Source organism: Cydia strobilella, chromosome 26 (assembly GCF_947568885.1).
Source record: "Cydia strobilella chromosome 26, ilCydStro3.1, whole genome shotgun sequence".
NCBI lineage: Eukaryota > Metazoa > Arthropoda > Insecta > Lepidoptera > Tortricidae > Cydia > Cydia strobilella.
Window position 1 is genome coordinate 5,331,751 of NC_086066.1, and position 18,760 is coordinate 5,350,510.

The 18,760-nt window shown below is 39.1% G+C and overlaps 3 protein-coding genes across 4 annotated transcripts in view; all 3 read right to left on the bottom strand.

Moving 5' to 3' along the window:
- The window catches only part of LOC134753264 (ATP-dependent RNA helicase abstrakt), a 180,327-nt gene that overhangs the window by 55,130 nt on the left and 106,437 nt on the right, over window positions 1-18,760 (bottom strand). The gene's annotated exons all lie outside the window — the stretch shown is intronic.
- LOC134753227 (uncharacterized) lies at window positions 389-5,749 on the bottom strand. 2 transcript variants are annotated; one of them, XM_063689029.1, is made up of 6 exons: window positions 5,612-5,749; window positions 4,522-4,675; window positions 3,599-3,775; window positions 2,632-2,853; window positions 2,191-2,242; window positions 389-687 (listed from the first exon to the last, which is right to left on the bottom strand). In XM_063689029.1, the coding sequence occupies exons 1-6, from the start codon at window positions 5,732-5,734 to the stop codon at window positions 573-575; spliced, it is 843 nt and encodes a 280-aa protein (XP_063545099.1). In that variant the 5' UTR covers window positions 5,735-5,749; the 3' UTR covers window positions 389-572. The 2 variants fall into 2 exon arrangements, with proteins under 2 accessions (XP_063545099.1, XP_063545100.1); XM_063689030.1 differs by lacking the exon at window positions 2,191-2,242.
- Window positions 7,974-16,805, bottom strand: LOC134753275 (spermine oxidase-like). The gene is made up of 8 exons (XM_063689118.1): window positions 16,643-16,805; window positions 16,306-16,485; window positions 14,903-15,112; window positions 14,171-14,387; window positions 13,284-13,462; window positions 11,929-12,199; window positions 10,301-10,410; window positions 7,974-9,157 (listed from the first exon to the last, which is right to left on the bottom strand). The coding sequence occupies exons 2-8, from the start codon at window positions 16,476-16,478 to the stop codon at window positions 8,917-8,919; spliced, it is 1,401 nt and encodes a 466-aa protein (XP_063545188.1). The 5' UTR covers window positions 16,479-16,485; window positions 16,643-16,805; the 3' UTR covers window positions 7,974-8,916.

Sequence of the window (18,760 nt, forward strand, 5' to 3'; positions counted from 1 at the left end):
AACAATAAAACTTAAACTACATTTTATCGCGTATGTTATTTAACCCAAGAAAAACAAAGAGAAATACATTTAAAAAAATGCCCCCTGTAGCCAGCCGTAGTGGCCCCACGCCGACGTGTGAGAGCTTAGTTAAGGCGTTCGTGGGGCTTCAGGATGTGGTTGAAACACCAGGGCCCCTGTAGCCAGCCGTAGTGGCCCCACACCGACGTGTGAGAGCTTAGTTAAGGCGCTCGTGGGGCTTCAGGATGTGGTTGAACAGGGCCCCTGTAGCCAGCCGTAGTGGCCCCACACCGACGTGTGAGAGCTTAGTTAAGGCGCTCGTGTGGCTTCAGGATGTGGTTGAAACGCCAGGGCCCCTGTAGCCAGCCGTAGTGGCCCCACACCGACGTGTGAGAGCTTAGTTAAGGCGCTCGTGGGGCTTCAGGATGTGGTTGAACAGGGCCCCTGTAGCCAGCCGTAGTGGCCCCACACCGACGTATGAGAGCTTAGTTAAGGCGCTCGTGGGGCTTCAGGATGTGGTTGACAGGGCCCCTGTAGCCAGCCGTAGTGGCCCCACACCGACGTATGAGAGTTTAGTTAAGGCGCTCGTGGGGCTTCAGGATGTGGTTGAATCGCCAGGGCCCCTGTAGCCAGCCGTAGTGGCCATACGCCGAGATCACATGGACGAACCGGGCGTAGTTTATGTACCTATAAATAAAATATTTTAGGACAATTTTATACCAGTCGACTTTTCACAGTGAGCTCAATAAAACTTGTGTTGTGGGGCTTCGAGATGCATACTGCGGGAAGCAGGTTTCGCCATTATTGTCAAATGATGCTGAAAACGGTCCGCCAACGTGTGCTCCCGTTGCAGCTCCTTGTTATGGAGCAAAACATGTCGAGCAATCTTCGACTTAAAATATTTTTTATTAACATTAAATAATTTCACGGTTTAGACTCACTTGTTTTAAAAGTCATTCGCGCGAAATGTTGTGTTGAGACAGCTAGGCTCTCCGAAACATGTCGCACGAGTGACTAAAACAAGTGAGTCTAAACCGTAAAATTATTAAACACATTCACTGCCCTGCCCCCAACGCACATGTGCGTTCACCGTCATACAAGTTTGTTCCTAGGCCACGCCCCCTGGCAGTGAATGCGTTAATGTTAGTATGTCTCACAACAGTTTAAATTCGATTTTTTACTAAGTACATATGTAATAATACTTGTTGTGTTAATATACTAGAGAATTTGGGAAGGGTGCCGCCATGGCCACCGGTGGACTTGGTCACCTTTTATGACATCTGCACTCTGTCATGGACAAATTTATAGGAACGCAAACAAAAAGTTTAATTACTAATTTTGAAATTAAACCTTTTTTGTGTTCCTCTTTTGTTTATGAGTAAGGTCGAGTGCATGGAGACTGTATAAAGGAGCCAAATCTCTATGTATGAAAAGTGTCCATCAAAAAACAGTAATTAGGCGGCGCCACCATACACCGAAATACTACCAAAAACAACCTACGTAATTTGGTCGGGTTATTTGTTGCCTTATATGGTTCATGTTATACTCATGTCCTAGAGCCTAACTAGCGCCACCGGAGAGATTAGGAACTATTATTTAAAGCTTAACGCGGTCACTTTTACAACAATTCTGCCATAAGAGATTGCGATCCTTTCTATACCATCCATAGTCGAGTGCTCGACGCGGTACTTAGTATATGGCATGGGCACTCTATGTCAAAGTGACATAGCTTAAATTTGAATGAAGAAAAATCCTCTTATAATTTAAGCCATGTCACTTTGACACTTTGACATAGAGTGCCCATGCCATAGACTAGTACCGCGTCGAACACTCGGACCATGGAGACTGTATAAAGGAGCCAAATCTCTATGTATGAAAAGTGTCCATCAAAAAACAGTAATTAGGCGGCGCCACCATACACCGAAATACTACCAAAAACAACCTACGTAATTTGGTCGGGTTATTTGTTGCCTTATATGGTTCATGTTATACTCATGTCCCAGAGCCTAACTAGCGCCACCGGAGAGATTAGGAACTATTATTTAAAGCTTAACGCGGTCACTTTTACAACAATTCTGCCATAAGAGATTGCGATCCTTTCTATACCATCCATAACTCGGACGTTTACCTTACCTATAGTTTGTTTGTTACGCTGTCGGTTTTTAATTACTTTTTATAAGTTACACTTACTGTATGTGAGCGCAGTATCCAGCTCTTAAACTGCTCGAGCCATGTACTGGACCTGTAAGAACGAGCGTTTTAAAGGTTCGGGGTGCTTAGCCAAGTCCGCATACGCTCCGTAGTCAATGAAACGCAACTGTCACTGTAGCACTCATATGGAAGAGTGATAGAGACTACACACATGATATGTGATAAGTATAGGGCCGAGGAGACGAGTGACACGAACGTTGGTTGGTTGTTGGTTGGTTGGTTGGTGGCACACTGCCTTATTGACGTAAGAAAGATGGATCGTGAGCGCAACCACGCATACACATGCATAGGTAGTTGCATGCATATACAACAATATGTGTGATATGATATGATGTGATAGAGAGACTTGACACCATTAATAAAAATTGGTCATTTAGCTATTATAAAAGGGGAAGATGAAAGGCTAAAAGTTCCACTTACGCTCAGGATGATAGCAAGTCCACTGCCGCGCTTCACAGCTGTTTATAAAGTAGTAATATGTGACATTATTCGGGTTTTCTCTCTCGTAATATATGCATATAGGGAAGTAGAGAACCGGGCACGGTTTTACATATTTTTCGCACGGTTCACCTTTATATGTTTTAATTCCTTTCATTGGGGGGAAGCGGGTCGAGTTTCCCTGTCTAAGTGCTACCTTGGACCCTAAAATAGACAACAAAGTGTTTATGGTCGGAGTAACGTAAGATTTGATTTTTGACATTAAGCTATGGGCCTTAGAGTGTTTTCACATTGTCCAATCCGATATCCAATGTAGGATCCACATCCGCGTAGAGAGGACGCAGGGGCGCGCCCGGGCGCCGTCTTTAGCGGTCACGCACAGTACAACAAGCATTATGCCTACACATACGCACACAAACAAATATTATCGCTCCGACAGCTGACGGGGGGCTCCGACATGGCTGAATTTATCGGAAGCCCCCGCTCCCACTCGTTTCTTCTCAGAACGTGCAGAATGTGGAATGAGTTGCCCCCTGAGGTATTTCCTTTGTGCTACGACATGGGATTCTTCAAGAAGTGGGTATTTAGGGTTCTCAAGGGTCGGCAATGCTTATGTGGCTCCTGTGATGTTGCTTACGTCCATGGGCGACGATGACTGCTTCCCATCAGGCGGCTCGTCTGCTCGTTTGCTGACTATCACATAACCTTTCGGATCTCGGAAGGCGCCTATGACATAAACAGCTGCAGGAGAGTGCCAATGGCATTAAGTCCGCCTTATTTGCGTTATTTATCGTTTTTTAGTAATAATTATTTATTAAATGCATACAGAGAAACACATGTATCTTACATTTAACTTCCTTCCGACATCCGATATCGGATTGGACAATGTGAAAACGCTCTTAGTTGCCTGAAAATAAATGAGATTTGATTTGAGTACTCAAGTACTCACCGTCATCATAAACTATTGTACCAATTTCCTCTCCCATTCTTAAATTTTCATCGCCAGTCACTGTAATTGTAGCAACAACTGTGACAGTTTCATCAGTTGCAGACTCGAATGTGGTTTCATCTGTGCTTTCAGTTTCATCAGTCAACTCAGTGATAAATTCAGTTTCATCAGTCGACTCTGTGACTGATTCAGTTTCATCGGTTGTTGTTTCATAGGTCGTTTCATCTGTCACTTCATCATCATTTGTTCCAGTTGTGTTATCATCGTCATTTGGTATTGATTTGGGCGAAAATTCCACATTTTTTTCAATTTCTTTCGCGAATCGTCTCATTTCGGCGTTTACTACGCAGGGACCAGGATTTTTGATAGCCCATACTATAAATGAAAAAAGTTGTTACATAGTAGTTATAGTAGTTTTCGAACTCGATGGGTAGGGTGACAGGTGCCATCTCCATATAATTTATATCCTAAAAACGCAAGATTTAAAATTGTATTGATATTACTTAGTTTTAATTAGTTGAAAAATAAATGATCTTTATTCTTTATGACATCTGTCAGCAGTGCCAGCGTATCCATCGAATTTGAAAAGTACTATTGAATAGAAATTATTTCAGGCACAAATCTCATATAGTGTTAGTGCACCACCACACTACACACACACACACACACACACACACACACACACACACACACACACACACACACACCACACACACCACACACACAACACACACATCCGGTAATAAGTATTAAATACAGGTCACTCACTTATTTTAAGTTGAAGATTAAAACCTGCGTCTCTCCGCTAGCGTGCACTCCCGTTGAAGCTCCTCGTTATGGAGCGAAACATGTTAAGTCATCTTCGACTTAAAACACGCGAGTGACTCGTTTTAATATATTTAATATGTCTGTGTCTCACGTACTGTTGTCTTGAGAATCGCAAAAATTATTAAAATCCATGTAACACGAGTTATTAAATTGTTTGAACTCCATTTTCTTTCCTAAGAGCCGAGCGCTGCATATTTCTTTTTCATCATTTGAGCATAATTGTTCTATGTACTTTTTTACACATACATTCTGAAAGAAAGAGATTTTATTTTTATACCTTTTTATAGCAATAGCTTTATACCTATCCTATAACTTATTTCTTTTATTATTCTCATTTCATGCCACTACATATTTGAAAGAAAACAAAAGTTACATTACCAATTACGTTAAAGAGTCTTAACAAATTAAGGATTTGCCACCATTTGCCATTGATGCGTTCCGCGTTCAGGTCTTTCAAACCCGCATTATGTATGAACAACATTGACAGCAACCTTTGAAGTTGAAGTTGGCAAATTAATTAATTAACAGTATTTGTTTGTTCTTGATTGACTTAATGTACCTACTTTTATATAGCACATCAAAATCGTATTTTTATGATCCCTTCGTGTGCTGAATTCCCGCAGCGGGTGGCATACGTCCAGATATGTGCAAAATGGCGTCTGACACACGAAGGGTTATACCCCGTTCATTTTTCAGAATAGAAATTTTACAACCTCAAAAGTAGTGGTAACTTTTATCCTCCAAAATTAAATCTTAGTAACTACTTATGTACTAAATTATAATGTCGTTTACATATTTATTATTGTACCGCAACATTAGATATCATAGCAATCCTAGCATTTCGGAAGAAAAAGTTAATATAACCACTATTATTGTACTAATAATTACCATTATTTGTAGTTCTCTAACTTTTAAAAATTATGAAGTCTTATAGATTTCCTATGTTTCATACAAAATAAATATTATCTTCAATTTATGCCATTATCATTGCTGTGATTGAAGTTGCTTGTCACTTCTTTTTTCACCACTTGTCACTTCCACCGCAAACCGCATCCAGTGTGGCAAATCCTATCTTACCGATAACACGCTTTTTCCTGTTTGTAGCGAAAAGCGCGTCGGACAGAGAACCCGTCAAATGGGTAGCTTGCAGTGTCTTAAATACCATATAATATTCTGTAACCTTACCTCATCTGATATCCCGTGGTATTTCAAAAACTGTTTAGCAAATTCGATATCCTTTCTTATAGACAAGCCGTCATTGTAGTCTGGCGTTATTAAATACAATATAATGATGTATTTGATTAGCATTATAGCTAATTTTATCATTTAATCATGTATGAAAAAAACGCATACTATTTCTATTACACATCCTAGTTAGATACTGAAAATATAAATATTTTACATTGTTGCTGCAACTTGCTGTTTAGGGTTCCGTACCCAAAGGGTAAAAACGGGACCCTATTACTAAGACTCTGCTGTCTGTCTGTCTGTCACCAGCCTGATCTCATGAACCGTGATAGCTAGACAGTTGAAATTTTCACAGATGATGTATTTCTGTTGCCGCTATAACAACAAATACTGTCAAATACTAAAAACATCATAAAATAAATATTTAAGTGGGGCTCCCATACAACAAACGTGATTTTTTTGCCGTTTTTTGTGTAATGGTACGGAACCCCGATTCCGAAGTCCGACTCGCACTTGACTGGTTTTTCTTAACTCTTACCCCCTTAACAAAAAAATTTTTTCGTGACCCCCTTTAGCACAATAAAATCCCCCTACTCTGTAATCTGTATTTTTTACCAAGGGTAAGTGACTAACAGATTGAAACAAAAGTAGTATGATACCGATATTGAATTCCGGTAAATATATACTACCGGTAAAAACACCACTCAAATGTATCGCGTAAATAAAACTATTTACGATTGTATAACATTTTATTGCAACACTAAGAAAATATGTTTTATAGATTTGGCTTAAATAAACATTCATAAAATAAGCAATAAAAACTTAAGGATTAAAATAATGCATTTTATAGTTCAAATAGAAGCAACACGCTTTACTATATTGATAAACATTTTACACAAAGACCTGTAGGTGTATTCTGATTTAAAGCATTTCTTTAACCAGATACGTCACTAGACACTAACATGTCATATCCATAACAAATCTAGATGAACACATATGAAATCACATTTACAATCGGGTCTATCGCGAATTTATTTTGTTACCTTTATTTACCGACGTTTCGACACAGGTTTCACTGGTCGTGGTCGCGGCTAACTGACGTCCCAGCAAATAAATTCGCGATAGACCCGATTGTAAATGTGATTTAATAAATCTAGATGAAATTCGTAACCTGTTATTACGATCAGAATACGCGTCGAGTTCATCAAATGTGCGCTGTGGCCATAAACATTCATGTAGAAATCAACCTCGAGACTCAATAATGCTAAAATGGCCGATTCAATATTATAGTATTCAGCACCAAAAGTATGTACGGTCATGGAATTTAGTTTCAGTACCATTTCGTACCTTGTCACAGTGACAAAAGCAATGAGGTCCCTAGCGAATTTCATATTGATCGTCACAGTGACAAAGTACTAAACTAAATTATTTGACTGTACGTGGACTTAACCCCTCGAACGCCCGTGTCAAAAATTTGCTGCTGATTTAATAACCTTTAAATTGTAAATTAAAATATTGTCTTCGGTTACCGCGATAGTTACTCATGAAATAAAACTATGAAAACGGATTATATCGCGTATATTGAATTTATAATACATCCCGACGTTTCGAACTCTTTACAGCGTTCGTGGTCAACGGGTGACCACGAACGCTGTAAAGAGTTCGAAACGTCGGGATGTATTATAAATTCAATATACGCGATATAATCCGTTTTCATAGTTGTAAATTAAAGTTCAAATTGTTTGTGACGTGTACAGGACAAGGCATTCGAAGGGTTAATGCTAATAAATTACATACACGACACGACTCTATATTGCATTTGACTTATAAAACTTGTACAGTCACCTGCAATTATATGCGACACAACGAAGGCCGCAAAAATATCTGACACGATCTTATTCGTAGAGCCATAAGAGCGTGACACATATTTTTGCGGCCCTCAAAGAGTAACTGGCATCCTAGCCAAGGTGACAATAGCTTGCGCTTCGCCATCGAATCGCTTTGTGTTTCTCTATCACTCTTCTATATTTGTGTGACAGTGACAGTTGCGTTTCGTTCGCTACGGAGCGTTAGCGATTGGCATGTTGTCTACGGGGCCTGTACAGATAAAGCATTTCTTTCTACATAGCTACTTTCGCTACTAAATTTACAACAAATAATATAAATATTTTTTTTAAATAAATCAATGGTTAAATAGCTAATAAAACTAACGACAAACATGTTAAAAATTAATTTGATTACTTAATTCATAATACTATTAATAAATTTGTAAATACATTAGTTGACTTGGCATTAACAGAGTATTTGGATTCTTTTTGAGCCCTAAATAAATAAAAATATTATAAAATTGGAACATTATTGGCAATTTTTGACTACAGTTTGGCAAGCAATTTCTATCAGTAGAAGGGTTGTGCTATCAGAAAATTGAAATTTCGTGCCTTTTTTACTGACAAAATGCGTTTGCCAGAGTATGCAACATTCTCCCTATTATTTCTTCAAAATTTAAAGGTCATTTCGGCTTAATTCTAAATACAAAATATGACATTAAAAATAATAAAAATATACCTAAGTATCAAGAATTTACGACCAAGTATAAAATGCAGATAAAATAAATGGCATCCATACAGTAAAAATATATTTCCCTAATATGTAATGAAGTTGTACATTCCTATAGCTTTAGTCACATTAAAACCAGTATCGGCAATTTCAATACCGATATTTAATATCTGGGTACCGGTAATTTTGATAACGATATCAATAACGGTAATGTTACTACCCGGTAACTTTTGTTGATTTAGCTATATAATAAAGACCTTTATTTTTCTCATAAGAACACATTTTCTCTCATAAGAATACATCAATACTGGTAATTTTGTACACTGGCTGCTGAAACTCAATAACGGTATTTTAAATTCCGGTATTTTTTGTTTAGTTATTATATTTGTATAGTGCATTTGTATCAAAATGGTATAGAATAGAAAAATATTATCATCATGGTTATAAATTTCGGTATTATACTATAAAATCTTTGCTGTTATCTGTGGTGAGCAATATCAATACCGGTAATTTGATATATTTAATTACGGTATTTACGGTAGTATTTCAAAGAAGTACCGGTATTAATAGTAGTTTTCAAATTATTATCGGTAATTTTGGTACCGTAAAAATTTGTGTAAGTGCCACACACTTCGGTATGTCTAGCGGGAACACAAATTTAACAAACTTATACGTATCAAAATGGTCATATGTACCGGTTTTACCACACAGTAGTGTCATTTTGACATTCGTTTTACACATTTAAGTTATATTTTACTAGTGTGTGGCAACAGTCGCATAGCCTCCCTATATCCTGTCTCGCTCGCACCGTGCACCGTACTGAAATGATTCAAATTCGTCGCTTCCCCTGCAAACAGTACCCTAGGGGCGCCCGATGAGTCTGGGATTGGGGTACCGAGCCATGCCCGGGCTTCTGGGTATTGCGGGGTGAGGAGGTTGTCGTAGGAGTAGCTGCCGCGGGTGTATGGGTTCGTGTGCCAGGTTGACCTGGAAATTGAAATTAGATTAGGCTGAGAATTAAGCCTTTGTGGCAGGCAGGACTCGGAACCGGTTTTTTTTAAAGACCCGAAATAGCCCAATATTTTTTAATTATTTTATGCTCTTTACGATGGACTGAATCGTGTATTTAGGTAACAACTTCGTACTATTAAATTGTCCCATTAAAAATGAAATAATAAACCAAAGAACGAAAAAGAACGTAATAATACCGGTATTTTTTGTATGTAGAAAAAACCGGTTCCGAGCCTTGGTGGCAGGGACCTTACATTCTAACTGGAGGTTCTGGATAACTCTGTTGAGACGCGAAATATGACCTAGAATCAGTTGGAAATGCCGTATTTTTTTAACCCTTTGATTGCCAAAGACGTCAACTGAACTCTTTTGAACTTGAACGCTGCAGTGTGTCAAGCCAAGTTCAAAAGAAGAGAACTGGCATCCAATTTTAATGAAAGGTCCTCCAAATAAATAAACAAATAATAAATATTATAGGACATTCTTACACAGATTGACCAAGTCCCACGGTAAGCTCAAGAAGGCTTGTGTTATGGGTACTCAGACAATGATATATATATTATATAATATCAAAGATAGATATAACTCCGTAATAGATGGATACAGTCTAAGGAAAAAACGTGCCTCGAAAATCAAGAAAATTTGATTCTCGTTCAGAGGGCGCTACTAGTTTTGGCCTACAGTCGTAGTAGATGGCGTTGACGGTTTCGTTTGTTATTTAACAATTTTAACGCATATCAGTGAAAGAACATGGGTCAAAATCATCAAAATAATTAATGCAAATAAAAAATATCATTTATCTATATTTAAATAGATTTTATCGTATTTTTACAAATCTTCAATTTTAGTTTTAAAGTGTGTCGACAGATGGCAGTGAATTTACTGGGGTTACAAAATTTACTATGACAGTACCGCTCTAGTATAAGTTACTCTATGATAATATAAAAATACTTAAATACATAAAAAAACACTCAGGTACAAATATTTGTGTTCATCACACAAATAAATGCCCTTACCGGGATTCGAACCCAGGACCTATGGCTTCATAGGCAGGGTGATTACCCACTAAGCCAGACCAGTCGAAGTAAAATAATAGAAAAAAATATAAATGGAACTGACCTTATAATGGCAGATGGTTTCGGAACGGTAATTCTTATCGTGTCGCCGATGAATTTCTGTAGCAGCTCTACACATTTCGTCTTCACTGTCTCTTCTGGCAGTGTCTCAACCTAAAAGTTAAATATATGATTAGAAGCATAGTAATCGCTATAGTAATACAGTATTTTTCAAACACGAAGGTTTTAAGGTTATTAATTGTATGGAGTTAACACCTATCACCGTACCCTTCGTGTTTAAAAAATACTAATTCCATCACACTCGCTCAGTAAATGTGGAATTGCACGCAGGATTAGCGGGAACTATAGAAAAAGAGTTTTCCCTAGGGAGTTATGAAGTTTCTAGTATTATAATTAAAAGTTTTTTGTCTTTATACTTTATTTTTGTATCGCAAGTGTGATGAAAAACATTGTGTGTAACTCGGGGCGTAATAATATTGCGAACTCGAGTCTATAAATCGCTCCGGCAAGCCGTCGCGATTTAACTATACTCTCGTTTGCAATATTTAACTTACGCCCCATGTTGTACAATGTACAGTCACCTGCAATTATATGTTACACAACGAAGGCCGCAAAAATATCTGACACGATCTTATTAGTAGAGCCATAAGAGCGAGTCACATATATTCGCGGCCTTCAAAGGGTAACATATTATTTTAGGTGTCTTTTTTTTTTTTTTTTTTTATGAAATAGGAGGCAAACGAGCAGACGGATCACCTGATGGAAAGCGATTACCGCCGCCCATGGACACCCGCAACACCAGAGGGGTTGTAAGTGCGTTGCCGGCCTTTAAGATGGGAATACGCTCTTTTCTTGAAGGTTTGAAGGTCATATCGGTCCGGAAATACCGCAGTTCATTCCACAGTTTAGCTGTGCGAGGCAGGAAGTTTCTAGAGAAACGCACAGTTGAGGACTGCCAACCATCTAAGTGGTGAGGATGGTAATGTTTTCGCGTAGGGCGTCTGTACTATAGTATAGGACCATTAGGGCGTAACCAGTAGGTCGAGAGTATCTCGCCGCGACATAGACTACCCGTCCCTCTATAATTCATACAGTTAGTAAAAGACGGGTAGTCTATCTCGCGGCGAGATACTCTCGCGCCACTCATGTGCTAGCCCGGCTGTAAGAGTAAAAACATAAAAAAAAGTAATAAATTAGGAAATTAGTAGTAAGGAATTAATCGTTTAGTACTAGTAAACAAATTAATTCAGTGTTACATCAATTCAAGTGATGGAAACGTTTCTCGCTAAAACAAATACTAGAGTGATAGTGTGAACAAACATTTTTTACAGTACATATGGTGCTACTTTCTCGCACTAGTGCGTCAAATGGCACTTTTCGTGCATATGTCGAAAGTTTAAAGGGCCATATGTACTGTAAAACGTTGTACGATACACGTGCGAATAGGTAATTCATAACTCGTGTCGATTTAAAACACTCCCTGCGGTCGTGTTTTAATTTATCGCCACTCGTTTCGAATTTCCTCTTTTCCGCACTTGTATCGTAAATAGGTCTTGCTTAAAAATAAAAAATTGTGATGCATACTGATATTCAACCATGCTAGCAACTATGCTAAGGTGATATAGAAAAATCTCGCAAAAATGAAAAAAATTAGAACCTTATCTGACTAACCTCTTTAGCAACATTTCCGCTAGTCCACAACGTCAACGAATTACTCGACCCCATAGGCCGACTGGCGCCATATATCCTCGTGGTCCAATAATCATCCTTGCCCACTTTCCTCTTGTCGTCTCCCCTCCATATGAACCCAAAGAACGAAGTGTGGTGCGGCCACCAGATTTCGTCAAAGGATAGAATGATTTTGTCCATGACGCCTATGCTGATTTTGTCTATTGCTGTTTGTTTTTCTTTGGATAGTGGTGGGGAAAATAGCGTCGTATGCCTGTAATAATAATAAAAATCAGTATAATAATAAAAATCAGAAAGAAACGTATCACATTGGATAAGGATTCGCACGCCCGTTCGGTGTGTAAACGGGACATCGCTATACACGGGTATAGCGCTGTCTCGATCACATACCGGAGCTCTGCGGGTCCACATCAGAGTGACCACCTCGTAAATATGGACCGCGAGCCAGGAGCATATATCGTTTATCATCGCCTCCCGGTTCATACTTTGTCAGATGATAATTTAGATACTATCATGAATTAAAAAACTGGCCAAGTGCGAGTCGGACTCGCGCACCGAAGTTCCGTACTTTTTAGTATTTGTTGTTATAGCAGCAACAGAAATACATCATCTGTGAAAATTTCAAGTTTCTAGCTATCACAGATACAGCCTGGTGACAGACAGACGGACAGCGGAGTCTTAGTAATAGGGTCCCGGTTTAGCACACTTACTTGGCTTTGAGAACCCCGAGGGACACGGTGACTATGACGTCAAGTTAGCACACTTACTTGGCCTTGAGAACCCCGAGGGACACGGTGACTATGACGTCAAGTTAGCACACTTACTTGGCCTTGAGAACCCCAAGGGACACGGTGACTATGACGTCAAGCTAGCACACTTACTTGGCCTTGAGAACCCCGAGGGACACGGTGACTATGACGTCAAGTTAGCACACTTACTTGGCCTTGAGAACCCCGAGGGATACGGTGACTATGACGTCAAGTTAGCACACTTACTTGGCCTTGAGAACCCCAAGGGACACGGTGACTATGACGTCAAGCTAGCACACTTACCTGGCCTTGAGAACCCCGAGGGACACGGTGACTATGACGTCAAGTTAGCACACTTACTTGGCCTTGAGAACCCCAAGGGACACGGTGACTATGACGTCAAGTTAGCACACTTACTTGGCCTTGAGAACCCCAAGGGACACGGTGACTATGACGTCAAGCTAGCACACTTACTTGGCCTTGAGAACCCCGAGGGACACGGTGACTATGACGTCAAGTTAGCACACTTACTTGGCCTTGAGAACCCCGAGGGACACGGTGACTATGACGTCAAGTTAGCACACTTACTTGGTCTTGAGAACCCCAAGGGACACGGTGACTATGACGTTATCGGCCTCGTAGGAGCCGCCGTCGCTACACTCGACGGTGACGCGCTCGGTGGGGCGCTGCGGCGTCCTGATGACCTTGACTTCGGTGTTCATCTTCATATCCAGGTTGGGGAGCCCTGGGCCATCTTTGTATGTGTTCTGTGATGAGAAAAGACCAAAGGCTTGAGTAGATGCATATAGATCTACATACTGATTAACCGCCAAAGACGTCAAACGTTTCCACCAGATGTGCGAGGATGCGTAGCGAGGGATGTTTGTTAAGAACCAATAAGGATCACTTCATATGTGTCGTTTTTAAACATTGTCGCTTGCCAGAACGACGCTCTGACAGGTTTTTCGTATAAAGATACAAGCAATTTTCTTCCTTATGGTAAGCGACAATGTGGTCTCTTTTGATTGAAAACATCACATATACCTATGCTCGCTTAGCGCAACTCTAGGCGACAATTTTCTATTGGTCCTTAACAAACACACCCCTTGCATACTCGCACACCTCTGGTGGAAACTCAGTCCTCATAAAAGGAGAACTCTTTAGGGTTCCGTACCCAAAGGGTAAAAACGGGACCCTATTACTAAGACTCCACTGTCACCAGGCTGTATCTCATGAACCGTGATAGCTATGATGTATTTCTGTTGCGGCTATAACAAAAAATACTAAAAAGTACTCGCACTTGGCCGGTTTTTTTTACTCTACCGAACCAAATCGAAAAGTCCCATTATAAAGACGTTGCTGTTGTTACTGAACCGGTGAGCTCCATCTTAGGCCCTGTCTTCATTTTCCATCAGGTGTGACTAGGGCCAATCGCCGATCAGTTTATAATAATAAATAAAAAATAGTAAACTTACCAGCATAATCTCAAAGAAAGTTTTATATCCATATTTATGCCAGCTGATCAGCTGCGGCCCGTCCAGCTCCTCGTAACGACTGATGGTCGTCACATCCGTCCAGTCGTCAGACGCCTCGTAGTTGTTGGTGAGAAGGTTCGCGAACTCGAGAAATTCCGTTATAAAGTCTTCGTCTTTTAGAAGGTCTGGCTTGTGCTCGGCAATGTATTCTCTTAGCCTGAAATTTAAAAAAGTAGTTATGTAACCATATTGTAAATTAAACGTTTTAGAATTTCTAACGCAACGGATGAAACTATTTTGTTTGATAAAATATGTCTAAAAAACCTGCTTTCAAATAAAATAAAGTAGATGCTATATGTAGAGCCCTACCATAATTTGACACTGACATATTCGCTAGCGTGTGCGTAACTTAACCCTTAAATGCATGATTTTTTATTTTTGGTTGGAAAAAATGTTACTTGTTAGAAACTTAAGCTTTTTTCTGTTGAATATGTGAGCTGTCCAATGCTTTGTATACATTTGGCAATGGCAACAATATGCATTTAAGGGTTAATTTCTTTACATTTCGCACGCACTATATTAATGTATAGAAAGTAATTAAGTTACACAGACGAGCAAACATGTCAGTATCAAACTCATGGTATAGGTACTAGCAAACTAGTACCTATACCACGAGTTTGAGTTTGCCTGTCAAATTCGGCGGAATGTTTTTATAAAAATACCGTTAATTACTTGTAAGTGATAAAGGTCCCCAATGGTTCAGGCTGGTCTGGCGGATGGTCGACTATGTGCAGAGCTATATCCAACAGCTTGTTCACCAGTTCTGCATCAACTTCTGAACCATCGGACCGGAACGGGGCCATGATCAGGCTCTGAGGGACGGTGGTGATGTTGTGTTGAGTGGTCAGGTCGAAGACGCGGCTTTTTTGGTTGCCGTGGATCCTGGGTAAAATAGATTTATCACAGAAAAAATAATAGTATAGGGATGATGACACACATTGAATTTTATAACAAAATCTAGTAACATAGATAGCAAATGAGTAATTTATCACAATAATGTAGATATATTAAAATAATATATGGAAATCATACAGAAATACAGGACTTGAAAGTTTAAAAATTTAAGTAATTTTTCAACTGGAAAAAAGTAAGGGTACTATTCGATTTCTTACATTTTATCCAAAAAAAGATTGTAGAGCAACTATATACATAAACGCAATATTTCACCGACAAAAACGCAATTTTCTTATTTTGTCCATACATTCATAATGGGCTCTCGGTGAACTTGACGTCACGTTCACTTATCGTTTTGTTTGGAGCGTTTCGCAAGTGAAGTACGACTGTCGGACTTTGACTATTTTTTCTGACTTTTGTATTGCTTTAATGCAATGGGACATTTGATCCTAAAAATAAACCTCATCGATTGATACCATTAATGAAAATTTGTCATCTAGCCTATTATCAATATTATCATAGAGACAGGATGCGCTCCACACCGCCCCAAAGGAGTTAGGTACCTCATTCCGTGGCAGTAGATTGACAGTCTATTGAGATAACTTAAAATATATATGTGTATTTATTTCGGGTGCTTGTTACGCCAAAATATGTATTTATAACAGATGTGATCGGCATGGACGGTGCCACAACACGGGATTCCGAACAAAAATCTTAATATGGACATGAATGGACATGACTGAAATGCCGCGATCTTGTTCGATAAAGTAATTCTATTGAGTTTTATTTTAAATAAGATTCTTTAAGAGTTTTTGAAAAACATTTCTACTCGTAAACCCGCAGTGTGGCGTTTCACTGGTGATATGGGTACATACAAACAATTTCCATGTCCACTGTCCGCCAAATGTATTTATGTCTTTAACACTTTGCTTATGCTCCTGCAGTTCGTTGTGTATATTAATAATAATAATATACACAACACACATCAATATAAAAGACACACAAAGAACACACAGTGAACACTTTTAAAAACAGGCTTGACAAACACTTAAAACAACTAACAAAATGAACATTAATAGTTAAAAAAAAACAAGTGCAGTGATATACACGCATCAGCTTTCAGCTGCTCGTGTATTAAACAATACAATACAAAGCCTTATTGTATCAAATTTATATCTCACCATTCAGCGCCCAGTTCTATAAGTCCATTCCCAAAAGGCACAGTATGGACCCGTCCACCAATACGGGACTGCGCCTCTAGCGCCAGCACCCGTCTCCCCGCCCGGATCAGGGTAGTGGCGGCAGTCACACCCGCTGCTCCCAGCCCGATTACTATTGTGTCATAGTGTACCATTGTTGAGCTGAAATTTATTTTATTGAGTTACAGTATGGTTTCGTATTAACCGGTAGTAAAGACGCTTATTTTAAATAGACCTTTCAACAGAAGGTGCACCGTAGTATCGAAACATATCACCAAACAATAAATAATTTTTTTTAGGTTATGCACTTTATTCTCACCTTTAATCACTGAAACTTGCTTTGAGTACTGATAAAAAGACACTGATTAGATATACACTACATACTATTAATCAGCAGTGCAAATCATATTATTAATTAGTGATCTAGGGTTTTAAAATATAAGAATTTATTACGATTCTAATAAGTACTTGTTGACAGAGAGAAAAGGGCACCGAATGAACCTTGTACACCTGTTAATGACATTGACATTTTCCCTTCGTTTAGAAATAGATTAGGGTGTGTTCGAAGAGGGAAGATATTATAAACGAAAAGGTTTTATATATATAGTCTGTCAAGTCATTTCTGTCAGTAGAAAATAGCGGTAAAATTAAAAAAATGTAGGTGCGATGGGTTAGCGTCCCATAGAAAATTTGAGTTTCGTAGCTTTTTCTACTGACAAAGTTATTTGACCGGCTGTAGTTTGGCCCTGAACAGTCTCATTTTAGACATAGACAGAGAAAATTAATAGTTAACACTGTCTTTGTCTTACGCTAGTACTAGCACACAAAAGAAAGGGATGAGTATAGTTTTCCTGGTTCTTACTGACTGGCAAGTTGTGTTTGCCAGACTATATAGGAGGATTCTAAAGGTCCCTCCACACTCATGCGCGAATCGCGGCGCGAAGCCGCGAACGTGAGTATGGAGTCCAGTTTGCTAATCAGCGAAATCGACTCGACACTTGCGTTCGCGGCTTCGCGCCGCGTAGTCTGGAGCGAGCTTATACCTATAGTATCAGCTCATATGCTGTTAACGCGCACGTGGGCATTTTTTTCTGTAGTGATGCACTGGACTTTTTTTTAGGGTATATGTAAATTTAATGTTATTTGTGCCCAGAATCATGAGCTGATTCCATGCTCCTAGGAAAGAAACAATGTCCCAAAATTTTCATACATATTACGTACTTTCCATTTCGTTACCGCCGTACTCGGCCGTGCAAAGTGTTTGAAAAATAGTAACGGAATGGAAAAATTAAACTTGGGACGCTTTTTTCCTCCTAGTATAGGAACGAAGGAACTCGTGATTCTGAGTAGGAAAAACATTAAATTTACCTATTTTGGAAAAACGGTCCAGTGCATCACTACAGAAAAAAATGCCCGCGTAGCGTAGAGCAAATTTTTCCGGTCTGTAATTTTCAGCATTTATGGAAACTTTGCAAGTTTCCACTTAGAAAGTTCCCGTTCAGATTAGGGATTATTACCTCTCAATGGAAACTCGGAACTCAATGTTCTTAACTGTTGACGGCTGTTTTCCTTAGAGATAGGTACAGGATAATTATGTGTGGTATTTGCTAACGTTACGCCTGCATTTTAATTTTTCCTTATTTACTTCTATTTTCTATTTAATATGTTTTTTTTTATATTTATTTTCAAAAAAGTATAACACATATTAAACTTATACTTGGTTCGCCAAACTTGCGTAGATGAATTTATCGATTTCTTGATACATTTTTTTTACGTTTCGATCGGCGTTTGTCGATGCAAGATTGTCATCTTGTGATGACAGATGCTACAAATAGTCACGTGACTTTTTCCATACATTATTTAAGTTTGGCCAAAGAGAATTAAGAAGACATAGAGTGCTCACTCCATACATCGGTTTTGTTACCAAAAAGACTATTATTTTCGTAGTCTACATCTAGCATAAAGTAGCTGAACTATTCAGTACTGCTACTGGACAATAGATGACGCGGCAAACTAAGTATAATGCTCGACGATTTTCAGCTAATATTATAACCGGATTAACCGGAACTCTATTTTCAACGCCTTCTGCTTATAATATTATTTATAAATTGTTGAGCAATACACTTTTCGTCAGTCGCGACACATGTGACATCTAGTGTCAAGTAGCAGTACTGATAGTTCCGCTACTTGACGCCAGATGAACGCTACGAAAATAATAGTCTTTGGTTTGGTAACAAAACCGATGTATGGAGTGAGCACTCTATGTCTTCTTAATTCTCTTTGGTTTGGCCAAAGATAGATTATCAAAGATAGATATAACTCCGTAATAGATGGATACAGTCTAAGAAAAAAACGTGCCTCGAAAATCACGAAAATTTGATTCTCGATCAGATGTCGCTACTACCTTTGGCCTACTCTCATATAGAGGGCGTTGACG